The sequence below is a fragment of the Leptonotus elevatus genome, chromosome 9 (genome assembly GCF_054856555.1).
Source record: "Leptonotus elevatus isolate MCC_2025b chromosome 9, RoL_Lele_1.0, whole genome shotgun sequence".
Taxonomy (NCBI): Eukaryota; Metazoa; Chordata; class Actinopteri; order Syngnathiformes; family Syngnathidae; genus Leptonotus; species Leptonotus elevatus.
This window is the reverse complement of record NC_141247.1, coordinates 8,430,924-8,445,771: the sequence shown is the minus strand read 5'-3', so window position 1 is coordinate 8,445,771 and position 14,848 is coordinate 8,430,924. Positions and strand designations below refer to the sequence as shown.

The window sequence follows — 14,848 nt, the reverse complement described above, 5'->3', positions numbered from 1 at the left end:
TGGAGTGTGTATTTGCAGCTTTATTTAAGAGGTGAGGAAAAAAACAACCTTCACAACAGAAGTCAAATATTCTGGAGAAGGAAGGAAGATGTATCATCCAAATGTAGAATCAATAAATGTCTTCCAGAAATTAAAATACAGATTTTATTGTAATGTACATAAAATGTCAAAATTCCTCAATGACATATTTTTGAGAAACCCCTTAAATTAAAGCTAACACTGTCATTTTAAAAATCATTTTGCTCGTATATAAAACACTTGGGATGGGCAAGTACCTGGATACCAGCTTATTTCAAAGTATCAGGTACTCACAATGGTGACCGATACCAATATCGGTTGAAAGAAGAATTTACAATGTAGAATATATTTGGATTGGATTGGAGTGGATTATTTGTTTCATTTTGATTATTTAGTTATTTAAATTGTTTTCATACAACATACGCTATGTATTTTATTAACAAATATAAATAAAGATCATAAATGACTGCCAGTAATTTCATGCAATTTTAAGGAAAATCCAATATTGGATATACAAGTTTTTTTTGTTTTTTTTTTAACATTATCTGTTATTGATTGCATAAAAATTGTATGCAACAAAACTACTAGTGTTATCAGTACTTGATATCATATCGGTGGCTACTCAAGAGTTGAGTACACTCTAAAAACAGTTGGGTCAAAAATAACCCAACTATGGTTAAAAAAATGGGCAAATGCTCTTCTTGGGTCAAATTAACCCATAAATTGGATCGGTCCATTTTTGATCCATAATTGGGTTACTTTTGACCCCACAGTTTTTAGAGTGTACTGGTATTGGTCTGGAAAAAGGGGTATTGAACATTCCTAAAAGAAAACTGCCCAAATACTATATTGAGAAGTGTTTGGACTGATATTTTAGGGTTCAGTCATCAGTCTTTAGACACTTCCCACCCACTATTATCAGTGCAGTCTTTCAAAAGTTCAAACAGAACACGGCATATCGTGCTTTCATTCAGTCACATGCCGATTTCTTCATTGAGAGGCTAAAAAGAAAAAGAACACTTAACTATGCGTTATTATTTGGGGCGTAACGGATCTGGAGCAAGGTTTGGCTCTGCTTCAAGTCCCCTTTTCCATTCAAGTTCTTCTTTTTTGGCCGGTGTGAAGGTGCCGCGAGTAAGGCACTCAACTCCGAGCTGGGTTCCGCGAGGGCGTCGCTTTCTACGCATGTGCAAGGAGACGCTTGCAAAAAAGAGCGATAAAGATTTTCTATGAAGAGTTAAATAAATAAATAAATATGCTCGACATGGGATGATCCTTCTGAGCGTTTTTTTTTTTAAGTTTGTGGTGTCGCCTTTGCGAATCACGCTTACCCAAAATGTAGGTCCAAAGGTGAGAGTGAAACGCAGAGGCCAGAATGCTACAGTAGTACCATTTCCATTTGCTCTATCTCAGCCGCTGCCTGCAGAGACACCAGACAGAGAGGGAAGCAGACGCGCTTGAACCTTTTTTTTTTGTGTCCTTGCCTGGCCTCGTTCTCGCTGCTCAAAAAGTAAACCTCAACTCAAGACAAACTGACTTAAAAAAAATAATACTGACGATGTAATAAATAGTGATCACAGTTCTGATCGTTTTCAATGTGCAACAGTACTGAGGTCGAGGCAGGGAGCAGGGGGGTGGGGGGGGGGGCTGTATTCTATTGCTCAAGGAAATTTTATCACCAGGGTTGACAAATCCTTTCAAGGATTTTGAGTTTGGGAACCCAATAACACATTACATGACGCTGGTTTCGGATTTGAGGGAGGTCATTTTGAGGGTAGAGGTCTCTGTGGCCCCCCTGCCCCCCTCAGCTCATCGGTCCCACGGCAGTGCATCCGGCGCCCTTCCCGTTCAAGCCAGCGTGAGCCTGGTTGATGGACGGCGAGGACTGCGTCTTGCGCAGGTGGTAATCGCGGCCGGCCAGGACGCCCTCCATCATCAGGCCGCCCAGCACGCTGGCCTCGATCTTCTCCAGATCGTCCGTCTCCGTGCGGATTTTGGCCCCGAGGAGGCTGATGTACGTCTCGTAGCGAGTCTTCTGCTCAGGGTGGAAAGAGGGTGGGGGAAAAGGGATAAATGGCAAAAATGTTTGAAGTGAAACAAATGGAAAGAAATATGACTGATTCTACAACTGTACTCACCACGGTGATAAATAACAACAGTGAAGCTTTGCCAAATTCACAGATTTTTGTGAGGAACTTACCCTCTTTCATTCCCTAAAACACATCTATTGGTTTTGTTTTGAGGCCAAAGCCATGACTAATACGAAAATATCGCATTGGCGCCATTTTGTGACATTTGACGCCAAACACGTGAGGGTAGGCGGATCTTGTAATCAGGCCTTGTCTAACTTTGCCGCCTTCTTGTGGCATCTATAGGCAAATACAAACCTTTTTGTGTATGCGTCAATTGTTTGTTTTTTATTTTTGACAAGACAACACCATAGAAGAACATATTCACACTATTGTGGTGCCTTGGCTTGTGAGTGTGATTCATTCTGTGACCTTGGTTGTATTTCAAAACCCATGTTAAAAAAAATTATCCTTTCCCCACCAAAATGAATGGCGAAACCAATAATCCAGTCCATCCCGCACTCTCCATTGTGTTCCTTCTGGAGTGCATGCCTTGGCCAGTAGAGGGCGGTATGATACAGACATCCCAAAAATCAACAAACAACAAAAAACAGAAACTGAATGTGTGCAGAGAACGTAAAGGAAAAGAAAGTACATTAAAGTCCTCATTGCACGACTGCTACAACTATTAGGAAAACCTGATTTGGCATATTCTTGTATTACCTGTACAAAGCCTGGACATAAGTTGTAGTTGTTCATTATTAAATATTTCCATAGAATATTGTGCCATGTTTTTTAGAATATTATTATTAATTTGAAAAAAATAATCGAGATGTTTATTTTGATATTTATTATTTATTTATTTATTTATTTGCCCATATCGCTCACCTCTACCTGGGAGTATTGTTGTCGCTCTACATAGGACAAAGGCAACTTCTTTAAAAAAAAAAGTTTTTAGTATGATATGAAAACTTTAATTGGAAGCTGGAACAGCTGGAAGCCTCTTTTTTGGATGGCTCACTAAATCTAGCTAAAGCTAAAGCTGTGACTTCCTGTGAAATGAACTGAGTTCACTGCCACCATCTTGTGCTTACGTCACAAATGATTGTTCGCAAGCTAAAGCAAAAAAAAAAAAATTGCTCAAGCAACAGTTTGTATCTCTAATTTGTCATCACTTCATTGTAATGTTAAAGAAGGGTTTTCTGTGCTTATTACACTGAATTCCACATTTGAAAAGATAATAAATAAGTAAAAACAGATCAAGGTAAGTACTTGTGTTTTTTTGACCGTACATATATTAGCAGTGCCCTTACTAGTCAATGGACGATCAACTTGTAATGCATTGTAGTTTAACCACCAACCAGCTCAAAATAATAAAAAATATATTGCATATTTGTAGTCTCCTTTTTATGACAGCAATCGAAAGTGAATATTACTTTCATATTGGAGTGGATCACAATGAGACAATATTGTGGTCAGTGACCGAAACGCGCAGCCCTCCTCTGTCGCTGTCAATAAATCAACAGCATAACAAAGGACAAACACACCAGATCGTGTAAAACAATCATTCCGAATATTCCTCACCTCATATGTGAGGTAGTGCTCTTTGAGCCGATACTCCTCCCACTCACGGCTTTTGGGGTCAGATGAGGGCGGGTTTTTCCGGTGCTCTTCCAGCTCCAGGCTCATCTGCTTCAGCTTGCTCTCGTGACTCAGCAGCTGCTCCTCCTGCACCAATCGCACGCCAGGCAAACAACACAAGACCCGCAAAACAACCAATAAGATGGGGATGCAATAAAGTATGCGGAGCTTTTTAATTAGGGATAAGGTGGAAATCTTTCACCGTATCTGGAAATATATCATAAAGATTATATGATTAATATAACATATATAGTATGCATCAAGAATTTAAATTCTGTTTGCAGAGCAGTTTTGCGAATCAAAGGCTTTATTTGACGAGCAACTTTCTAACTTTGAGGAGAAATTTTTTTTCCCGAGGAACTGAAGGAAGATTTTTTTTATTAAATATAATATTAATAATAATAATTAATGAACAATTGTTTTTTTTTATTTTTTTAATAAATCATTTTTGTTTATTCACATAGTGTATAGCAGCAAACATGATTTTGTTGTCTAGAAATAAAGCTGAATTAATTTTTTTATTGATTGATTGGTTGATTTTTATTTTATATTTTATTCGGTAATGACTGAGAACACAATCAAACTTCCGATCACTCAGTCTGGCATCACCGAGAATAAAAACACAAAGTCAGAGTGCTGAAAAAGCTTTGCTTTAATGTAGTTTTATAAAATAAAAATTATTTTAAAAAATTATTCCTTTATTCAATTGATGTATATATAGCTACAAAGTAATTTAAAGTACAAAAAAAGCTTAACTATTTTCAGTTGAACTTTTAAAAATGTATGCTTATAACTATTTTCTGCTAAACTGATTTAAAGTGAAACAACACCAAACCTCTCCAATAAAACACAATAAAATAAAAATAAAAATATGTAAAAAAATAAAAATTAAAAAAAGGGGGTGGTAGGTGGGTAAATTCACTTTCAAGTGAGAAATAAACAGTGTTGCAGTTTTGCAAGTTAATGTTTATTAATGAGGAGCAAATGACCAATTTTCACACGCTTATTTTGAGCCTTTTATACTATTTCAAGTGTGTGTACGTACCTGATTGAGCCTTGTTGATGAGGACGGAAGGATGGGCCGGCAAAATGTTTTCATGGAGCCGATGGCAGCAGGGAAGGCTGGAGCAGAGAACAGCGCTGCCACCAGATTTATCCGAAAGATCCACGACATCATCTCTTCCTCACCCCTAAAGGCAAAGAGCACAGCAATGAGCTGATTTGGGATTAAGGAGAGGCAAACAAGTCTCCTCCGTTGACTCACGGGGCCTGTAGTAGAAAAACTCTCCAGTCTGAGGTTTTGAGCTTGAGTACGTTGGCTTTCTTGCTGTAATCGGTAGCGCGGGTGGCTAAAGCGTGGTGGATCCGCACAGCATTTTTCAGGTCCACCTCAGAAATGTCAGCATCTGGCTTATATTCATCCTGAATGAGACAAATTGTAGGCCATATTGTATGTTTTGAGGTCATAGCAATACACTCAAATTCTTGTATCAGAAAAGAAGTAAACTCACAGGATGGCTGATATTCAAACTCAGATTTTCTTCAAAACAGAGGTAGATACAAAGCTTTTACTTCCTAATTTCTCCAATGTTGCAATAAAGCATTATCACCAGCAGATGGAGACAAACACACACGCAGTTACCACTTACCTCTGCCTCACTCTCTCAAGCGAAACGAAAGCACAGCGCAGTAGAACCACTGTACAGCATCTACCACATCCGTGACGCCGTGTAGTGTGTGTGTGCGAATAAGTGTGTGTGTGTGTGTGTTTCTATGGCAACAAAGATAATGGGTGGGATGTAGTACCTTTTGGAGATACAGTATCATTCCCTTCAGAACCGCATAGAACTTCTTCCAACCACGGCGACCCCGTGGGGCTGGATTGTAGAAATGGGAGCAAGAACAAAAACAGATCGTCTCAATGATTCACAAATCAAAAGTGTATTATTCCAAATTAAAAAATATGCTAATTAATCAAACTGACTCTACATCTAATAAATGGATGAGTAAGTTTGATGTTTATGTACTCACTCCGTTTGCCATCCATGTCAGCATGGCTTTTGCGAGTCAGCACTCCGTGTTTGTATGTTACAGCATTGAGGAGGATGGGGATGGCGATGAAAGGGTTATTGCTGTCCGTTACCCTGGCAACACGTTTACACCCGCCCTCGCACTGCTCCTCCACCAGCTCTGACAGGCTCTTCCTTAGCTCTTCTTCTTCACTGCACGCAGCGAAAAAAAAAAAAAAAAAAAGAAGATGAACAGGAGATGCACATAGTGAAGTGAGTCTTTTTGAGCAGAACTAAGAGCATACTCACACAGCCCACTCAAGCTTCTCGTTCTTGATCGAGTTGTACAAGACCTGTGCAGGAAAGGCAGAATAATGTTGTGACTAAATCTTTCTGCAAGCAGGAGACATATTTTGAGGTAGTTGCACACTTTGAGGAGAAGGTGACTTCTGTACCTTCAATAAGTCTTTGGGAAAGTCTTTGCCATTGTTGAGGCCATCGAGATTACTAATAAACTGCTGGCAAGACATCTTCTTTCCAATGTTCTGAGGGAAGACAATTCAAAAAGTGTAGCAACGTCAAAAAAAAAATTAAATACAAATGCCAATCTTGATTTTGTAACGTCTTAAAAAATGTGACAAAATGAAAAAAAATTCAGACTTTTCAAAATGTAGAAGTTTTTGTTTTTAATTAATCTTAGACAATAGACAATCCTTTTAATTTTCTAATAAAATGTTCAGGGAGCTCCCAAGGCTATCAGTATATCTTAAAAAGCCAAATGGAAACTTAAACATGTAACATACATACAAACATAGATCTCTTGAATTTTCTACAGTAAATATTTTTTTCCAAAATTAAAAAATACCCAAAATCTTAAACTTTTACATTTCTTTGTTTTAATATCGAACAAAAACAAAAGGTTCAGAAGGTTCCCGGGTCAGCAGCATCTCTTATAACGTAAACTGAAAATTTTATAAAATAGTTCCCTCAGATTAAAATGCTTTTATCGGCCATCAGAAAAAGAAAAAAAAGCTAACACCAATATTCGTCGAAATGCCCAATATCAGCGCCGATACTTTAACCCTAATTGTCATTTTGTGTAAATAATGTCAAAGTTGACAAATATTCTACTCCTAAAATAAGCTTTGAAAGGGCTAAAGCTGAATGCAGTTGTGCATCTGTCCACTTGGTGGCAGTGCTTATCTTGCTTATCTAACGCTCATGCGTATATTTGGTATGATTGTAAAAGGCTGTATTAGGTTCGAGTAACTATTAATTTCACACAACCAATACTATTCTTAAAGCTGAAATAATTGATTACTAGATACATTTTCCTATCTGTAGTGTAGTTGTATTTTTTTGTGACATTTTGCCTTTAATAAAGTATATCTAATAGAGAACTGTGAATCTTTTAAATTGCTGTCATTTTGATGACAGCTTCATCTGCTGATTGAGAACCTAAAATAGCATCAGCATTAAATCTGAGACATTAGTTGAAAACCCAAAAGGAGCGCATTACAAGGACAGATTCGTGTTGGCAGCAGAGGAATACTTACCACCTGCAGTGACAGAGAGGCCAGGAAACCGGATGTGGTGAGCAGGGGGAGGATTTGAAAGGGAAGAAAGGGACCCAAAAAGAGAGAAAGGATGTTAGTTAAAGGAGGGCTATTCATTACATGAGTGTTTAGCAGGGGCAGGGTTGATGTGAGCAGTGTAGGGAACATGGGCATTTGATGACTACTGATAGTGCTATGTGGTTCACATCACAATGCTCCAGTTAAAAATGAACACTTGAGACCATCTAAGGACAGGAGAGACGGAAACAGGTCAAAAAGTAGGCTGGGAGGCAAGTGTGAGGAGAGTCAGCGAGGGGGGTGGTGGGAGGGACTTCAGAAGGAAAGAAAAATGTAGATCCAAAATAAGATACGCCATTGAAGGCAAAGGCCTGTTTTGTTGGCATGTGTGTCCAAATGTGAGATAAGAAAGAATCCATTTGAAGGTAAACACATACATGTCCGTGTAGATCTGTGTTGAGCAGCATGAGAGCGCAGGTTAATGTGTGGGCGCCATCTGCAGAGGGACGACACACAAAGCTGAGGTCAACTTCATGTCACGCGCAAAACACACGCATGCATGCAATGCCACGCATTCTCTTACAGCGAGATGAGACACATTCAGATATGGCACTGAATTCAACTTAACATTAACTCATTCACTGCCATTGACGGCTATAGACGTCAAAAATTCATTTGAACTATTTCTATTAGTTTTCCACTTTTTTCACTTTTGTTAATAAGAGTATGAAAACCTAATACAAAAAATATTGAACATTTAGAACAGATATAAAAATGTGTGATTAATCGTGAGTTAATTATTGAAGTCCTGTGATTAATTACAATTGAATTTTTTTTTTAAACATTAAAAATTAGGGGCGTCAGGCGATTAAAATGTTTAATTGTAATTAATTGCATGATTTCACTAGTTACCTCACGATTAATCACACATTTTATATCTGTTCTAAATGTACAATAAAACAAATCTAGGTTTTCACACTCTTGTTAACAAAAGTGGAAAAAATATGTTAAACTAATAGAAATAGTTCAAATGAATTTTTGATGTCTATAGCCGTCAATGGCAGTGAATGAGTTAAAGGGAAGTCAATCCAATTTTTTTTGACAATATGTTCTATGCAGCCCCACTGGTCTAAACATGATATTCTGGTTAATATTGCGTTAGTGGAATATGAGTTAAGCAGCAAAATCCATCTTAGGGGGCAGCCATTTTGCTGTCGAGGAAAAATGACATCACTGTTGATCAGGGCTCAAATAATGACCAATCACAGCTCACTTGCTTTCTGAAGCTGAGCTATGATTGGTTGTTACCTGAGACCTCCGCAACTTCAGTCGACAGCAAGTGGCAAAATGGCTGCCTCCTAAGATGGATAAAAATGGCTGGATTTTGCTTCATAACTCATATTCCACAAATGTATTAATATTAATCAGAATGTCATGCTTAGACTAGTGAAATCACATGTAACATGTCAAGAAATGTTATAATGACACTTCTAGGCTATAATAAAAAAAAATAATAATAATATGGCAGTATCTTCTTATGCCTCACACTGTTCGTAACCTTGAAATGTCGTATGTTGAAACCGCTAAAATTAGATTTGCACATGCACCTAATATTGTGCCCAGCGACTGTATACAGTTACACTGTATAAATCCACATTACATAACCAAGTTATTCTAAGCGACTATGGTATGGAATATCAATGTTCTGCTTAAATTCCTAAAGTTCCCAAAACCGCCATCATTGCTCTGACCTTCAGAGGTGAGTGTTTGAAGATTGCAGGAGCAGAAGCGCTTGGAGAAATGCACCAGGATCCTCTCTCGTTCCTGCGTCTCCCCCATCAACGGAAAGGCTTTTAAAAAGTTCCTGTCGCACATAAAAGGCCAATCGGAGGTCAGAAGTCTCTCAGTAAGGCTACAAAATATGCACATTAATCATGCGTGCCAGAAAATAGAATCTGAGGACACGCATGTATTTGGAAAGAAGCCAAGGGGTCACGCATGATATGGTCAAAAATGTGAAATTGCATTTTCTTTGCAGATTGCATGTGACTGCTGATAGATGCTTTTGAGCCAAAATGTCAACAACAAAAACAAATAGAAGACTACAGCGCAGGATAATACATCATAGCATATCAGCAAAAAGAAAAAGAAAATAGACTACTATATTTGTGTCTTTACTTTGATCTTCTGGCTGAAAAAAACAAAACAATTTTCAAAAGAAAATATGTTTTGCTTGCAATCACGGCTCATCCTACGAACATCACAAAACCAAACTCAGAAATCAGGGGAAATGTGATTGATTGCTACCCATGAGCCCTGAGCAACTGTGATGTCATATTCAGTCAAAGGCAAATGACAAAATGGCCGTCCCTGAGATGGATGAAAACGGGTGGATTTTAATGCTTAATTTATATCCCACAATCACAATATTATTAATAATGTTGTGTTTAGACTAGTAATGGGGTGCGTAGAACAAACTATTGTAAAGAATATTTTTGACTTCACCTGTGTTCAAGAATTTAAAATGAGTTTAGTGTTTGGCATTAGTAAAAACTTTTCTTTCTTTTTTTTTTACATTCGGACTCTGTTCTCTATTCTCTAGATTTTCACCCATTGCAGGTGGATTTGAAACTACAACTCTATGTGATTATTATCAGTGTTAAAATGCATGTATGTTGAAATTAGGTTCAATTCTACCTCTCAAATTGTAATGAATATATTTTAAGCCAGTCTATCCAAAATAATGCATACAAAATTATTCAAGTATTTATTTAAATTAACATATTAATGATGCCACCTACTAATCCATTTTCAATACTAAATATCGTCATAAACTAAACCTAAACTAGAGCCTTTGGGCCCCCGACCAAATTGAAACATTGCACCGTTGTATTAGTTCAAACTTTCAAATAAGACCATACATTTTACAGTTTCAAAAAAATATTCCGAAGCACACTGAGCTTGATGGCGTGGAGCTGACGACAGCGCGTTGGAACGCCAACAGGTCAGCTACAAGAAAGTGATGCGCTTGCCAGCTGTCAGCTCCGCTGGATAACTCCAGTGAACACGACAGCTTGATAAGCGCAAAGACAATTCCTTGCGAACAGCAAATGTGACATCCACACGCTTGTGAACAAGCCTTTACACTGGCACACATACTGTTGGGAGAGCTGCTGTGTACATTACCGTAAAGCCCGATCCAGTGACAAGCCAGAGAAGTCAAAGAAACTCAGGTACTCTGAGGCCACCAATTGACTGAAGTCATTACTGCAGGAGAGGAGAAGGCAACAGTGAATCATTGACATCCATGTGTTAAAATCACAAACACTACTCACAAAAACTTAAAATTGTTTGGCACAGTGTCATCAGTTAGAAAAAAAAAAAGAGAGAGAGACTAAACATTGAATAGCTTGCAAAAGGTCAAATTCGGTTGACCTGTAAAGAAAGTTAGATTTATTTTGTCGACGAATAGCCCCAACATTTTGTGATGTTGATGCTCGCATGTGCTCACTTCTTGCCCAGGTGTCTGGCCACATCGCAGCGCTTGAAGCCCTCAAGGTGATAAAGGCGCTTGGCGAGCCTCTTGGCAGCTTCGTAGTCAGCTCGGCAGCCATTGGCCAGGGTATCGGTGCTACCGCGCTCCAAATGCTCCAGACTGCCCAACTCACACTCGTCTGAGTCAGACAGCACGTCTGTGAGGTTGGCATCGCTGTTGGGAGGAGCACAAACACATTGATGGAGAAAAACAAACACACGAGCATGGAGCGCAGGTTGAAGAAACAAAAATGTGCAAGCCAATTACATGCCCAACATATTTAACAAAATGGAATTCAACTTTTGAATAACTCGTGGCACTGACATCATTTTCTATTTAAATAATGTCACTCTTTTGTGTGCTAACAGATTAGCAACCTGAGACAGATCTCACCTGCCCCACTAGTGTACAACTTTAGTTCAGGTCTTAATTTACAATATGATGAGCAAACTGTGGCTTGGACACAATAAAACTAAGCCTTTATTTGTCTTAAAGATCCCTAAAGAAACACAAAGTGTTCTCTCTGGCCCTTCAAGTTGCCCCTGAGCTAAACTGCTTCAGCTGACCCACTAAATTGTCCATCTCATGCTCACTAGCTGCAGATCTGGAAAATAATGGATGTAAGAGTGTGACACTGAGGCAGAGTCCTCTGATGCCTTTTGGGACTGGATGTACACTACTTAGTCACCCCTATTAGGAGCAGTTTTGCAAGTTGTCTAACAGTTAAAGTCCCTGTAAAGTGTAAATAAATGTCTTGTGAACTTGTCATAGCACATAGTAGAGTTTATTAACAACCCTGCCAAATATGAATAATTAAAAATATTGTGAAGGTTTTAAAATTAGGCTTTCAATCAAATACCAATACATCTACAAACAATACATCTGTGGCTCAAAGCCTCCAGTGGCTGAAATATGTATTGCACAATGTTGGGGCTTTCCATAGCGTACGAGGCACTAGTCACCAGCGAGATCACAAGCTAACAAGCTTCCGGAGGCTCGCTCATCCCAGCGTCACATCCTTGCTTGGTGTTGTAACTTGTGACGATGTGTACGACCACATAACAGAAACACTTTTGAAAAGTCATATTTATTAAACACGTCTTTCAGCCTGCAACTCTCACACTAAATGATTTTAAACACAAACCTCCTGCTTGCTATGTATATACCCACAATGCTTTTCATTTGAAAATATATAGCCTGAATAACACAAAATACATAAAACTCTGGCCGACACCAAGCTTGTTCTGAAAATTGGGGCATTTTCGGGGTGTAGGCGTAGCTAGCTAGCTAGCTAACTGCACATTGTAGTGATAGACATGGGCTAAGTACTTATTTTTACCAAAATAGCCACTGGTGCTAACAAAGATGCTTATTATCTAGTCCCCCAAAAAAATATGAAAATTGAACAGCAGTTTAATGCCATAGCTACACAATTTAGTATTGCATAGTTGCCAATCTTTTCACATTTTCAACAATTATCTAAAAACATACACTGTGTCATAATAAATCTCTTCATTCACTTTATAAGGTCTTTAATGTGTGTGAATGTGTATCCCTTTTAACTCACAAATGTACAGTAATGTGAGTCTTAAAATACCATGCTGTACATATAGCAATTACAGTATGTAGCATGTAAATGTCAAGGCAAGATTTAACAGGCGCAGCTATGAATATCATCATAAACATCAAACCAAACTAATTGCTGAGCCATAAAAGTATCAAACTGGCGAACCATTATAATTCATAAGCCTCGGGTGGAAATGTGCAACCACTAGCTGACTGACTAACAACAATACTGCTACTAAATATTACAATACAATATTAGTATGTTTAGTCTGCGATAACAAATAAAGCATTTATCTGCTACAACAGTGGATGTCATCACAAAACTGGAAAACGTTAATATAGCCTATTATTAATAAAACCAAACGTAACTATTCATTATGCCCAAACGAGACGGTTTAAGATAGCAATTCCACAGCTCTGCGCAACACTGCTTACATTCTACTCACCTAATGAAGGAGATTAATTTACTTTTAATGCTGAGTGCAAAGCCATTAAAGAGATCTCCTGTGACATGCCTTAACCAATATAACATGGCTGTTCACAAACTGACATGTTACATTCTTTGGGGGCAGAAAGAAAAGCACCTACATGAATTACATAAATAAATTGTCACTTTAAACTGTATGAGGCATTTCACAACATAAAACTCTTGTTCATCACATCATTTCCTCAGGGTGTGCATTAGTTTGGCATGTCAGCATTCCCGCCAGATGATTCAGGTTTGTTTTTGCATAATCAGATCACGCCAATTGCATTACCCTCACAAATTCAATACATTACTCGCCATTAGCGTTTGGGATTTGCCAGTTACCATGGATACAGCGGAAGCCAAGGGCTGCGTCCTACCATGAAGTCGTAACGGCTGCCAGGCTCAATTGTGCTGCTCGTCAAAAACTCAAAACCTGTCATGTGAATAGAGACTGACACCAAGACTTAATACACCAACAAATATTTCCATTGCCCTCCTTTCACTTACTGCAGGCTACAGGAGCTGACTAAGCCTTTGCTGTGACCCCATCCAAGGCCCCTGACAATCGTGCTACATCCAAGGTTATATTTTCTTTTCTTGGCTGATTCAATAAGACCTTAATTAATTTTCCACAATTCCCATTACCTTGAACCGCTTATCACTGGGATACTATAGGAGCCAATGCCCTCAACAACACAACTCCCATGTTCACATTAATCCATCAAGCATAAGGCAAGACATGGACGTTCACTACCCCAAATTAAAGTACAGATTGTTATCTGCCAAAATTCCTTTCACGTGGAGGGTTCTAGGCTCATCCTTAGGGACAGGGTGGGCAGCTGTTATATCCGGAAGTGTGAAACCATTAGAACAGTTATGTGTGGATGGGCAGCCAATCGAGTTGGTTGAGGGGATCTGATTAAGATGCTTCCTGTACAGCAGGGAGGATGAATGTCTTTGCAGAAATACATAACCAAACAAACTTGGGAAGAGCTTTCACACATATATATATATATAAATAAATAAAAAAGAAGTCTGGAATACTTTGCAAAATATCATCAATTGTTTGTTTGGAGTTCATTTGCATTTGTCTAACCAAATTAATTCAGTAGACGCAGCAAAATCATTCCAATTACATTAATAGTGAAAAAAAAAAAGTGCTATACCATTTGTCACCACAGTCACTCACCAGTGATGAGAGATTGTGATTTCCCAGGAATGTTGTAAAAATGGTAATTTGAAAATGTAAACACTTGATCTGTGTCTTAATATTGATTATTAATATTCACAACTAAAGTTAATTTGAGCAAATGTACCATTTCAAAAGCGTGTATCAAACTGGTAGGCCTTTGCATTAATTTAATCTGTTGCCAAGAAGTAGCTTTCACTTTCAAAAAGATCGCTGACCCCAGTGCTAGACTGTTCATAACACTACACTACATAGCATGGAAGTGATGTATGTAGACCAGGGGTGCTCAAGTTCGGTCCTCGAGAGCCCCTATCCAGCCTGTTTTCCAAGTTTCTCTCCACTAACACACCTGATTCATGATCAGGATCGTTATCAGGCTCCTGGAAAGCTCGCTGAATAGCTGATGATTAGATTCAGCTGTGTTGCAGGAGGGAAACATGGAAAACAGGCTGGATAGGGGCTCTCGAGGACCGAACTTGAGCACCCCTGATGTAGACTATAGTAATTGACTGCATATATTGATATGCATAGTTTCTATATATCTGCTCACTGAGGGCTCCAGTCTGTCTTAAAATATTTGTGTCATTGTTAGACACAGTAAACATGATGGTGCATGCCAGTGACTCACCTAAACTCTTTAGTGTTGCACAAACACCTAAGTTGACTACCTCTAAGGTATGTTTATATGTGTAAGCATGAGAGGGAGCGCGAGTGAGACAAAGTGACCTATCTGCATGGCGGCATGAGGGGTAATCAAAAATTATGAAATTCTGGCGTG

General features: G+C 38.6%; 1 protein-coding gene across 1 annotated transcript in view; it reads right to left on the bottom strand.

Annotated features, from left to right (window-relative positions):
• The window catches only part of psd2 (pleckstrin and Sec7 domain containing 2), a 43,229-nt gene continuing 28,381 nt past the window's right edge, over window positions 1–14,848 (bottom strand). Inside the window, exons 4-15 of the mRNA XM_086084918.1 lie at window positions 10,823–11,020; window positions 10,498–10,578; window positions 9,063–9,175; window positions 7,749–7,807; window positions 6,193–6,282; window positions 6,047–6,090; window positions 5,760–5,950; window positions 5,535–5,605; window positions 4,993–5,150; window positions 4,774–4,918; window positions 3,672–3,815; window positions 1–2,053 (exon numbers count right to left, since the gene is read on the bottom strand). Coding sequence (XP_085941044.1) covers window positions 1,823–2,053; window positions 3,672–3,815; window positions 4,774–4,918; window positions 4,993–5,150; window positions 5,535–5,605; window positions 5,760–5,950; window positions 6,047–6,090; window positions 6,193–6,282; window positions 7,749–7,807; window positions 9,063–9,175; window positions 10,498–10,578; window positions 10,823–11,020 — 1,525 coding nt within the window. The 3' untranslated portion in view covers window positions 1–1,822. The remainder of the gene's footprint in view (window positions 2,054–3,671; window positions 3,816–4,773; window positions 4,919–4,992; window positions 5,151–5,534; window positions 5,606–5,759; window positions 5,951–6,046; window positions 6,091–6,192; window positions 6,283–7,748; window positions 7,808–9,062; window positions 9,176–10,497; window positions 10,579–10,822; window positions 11,021–14,848) is intronic.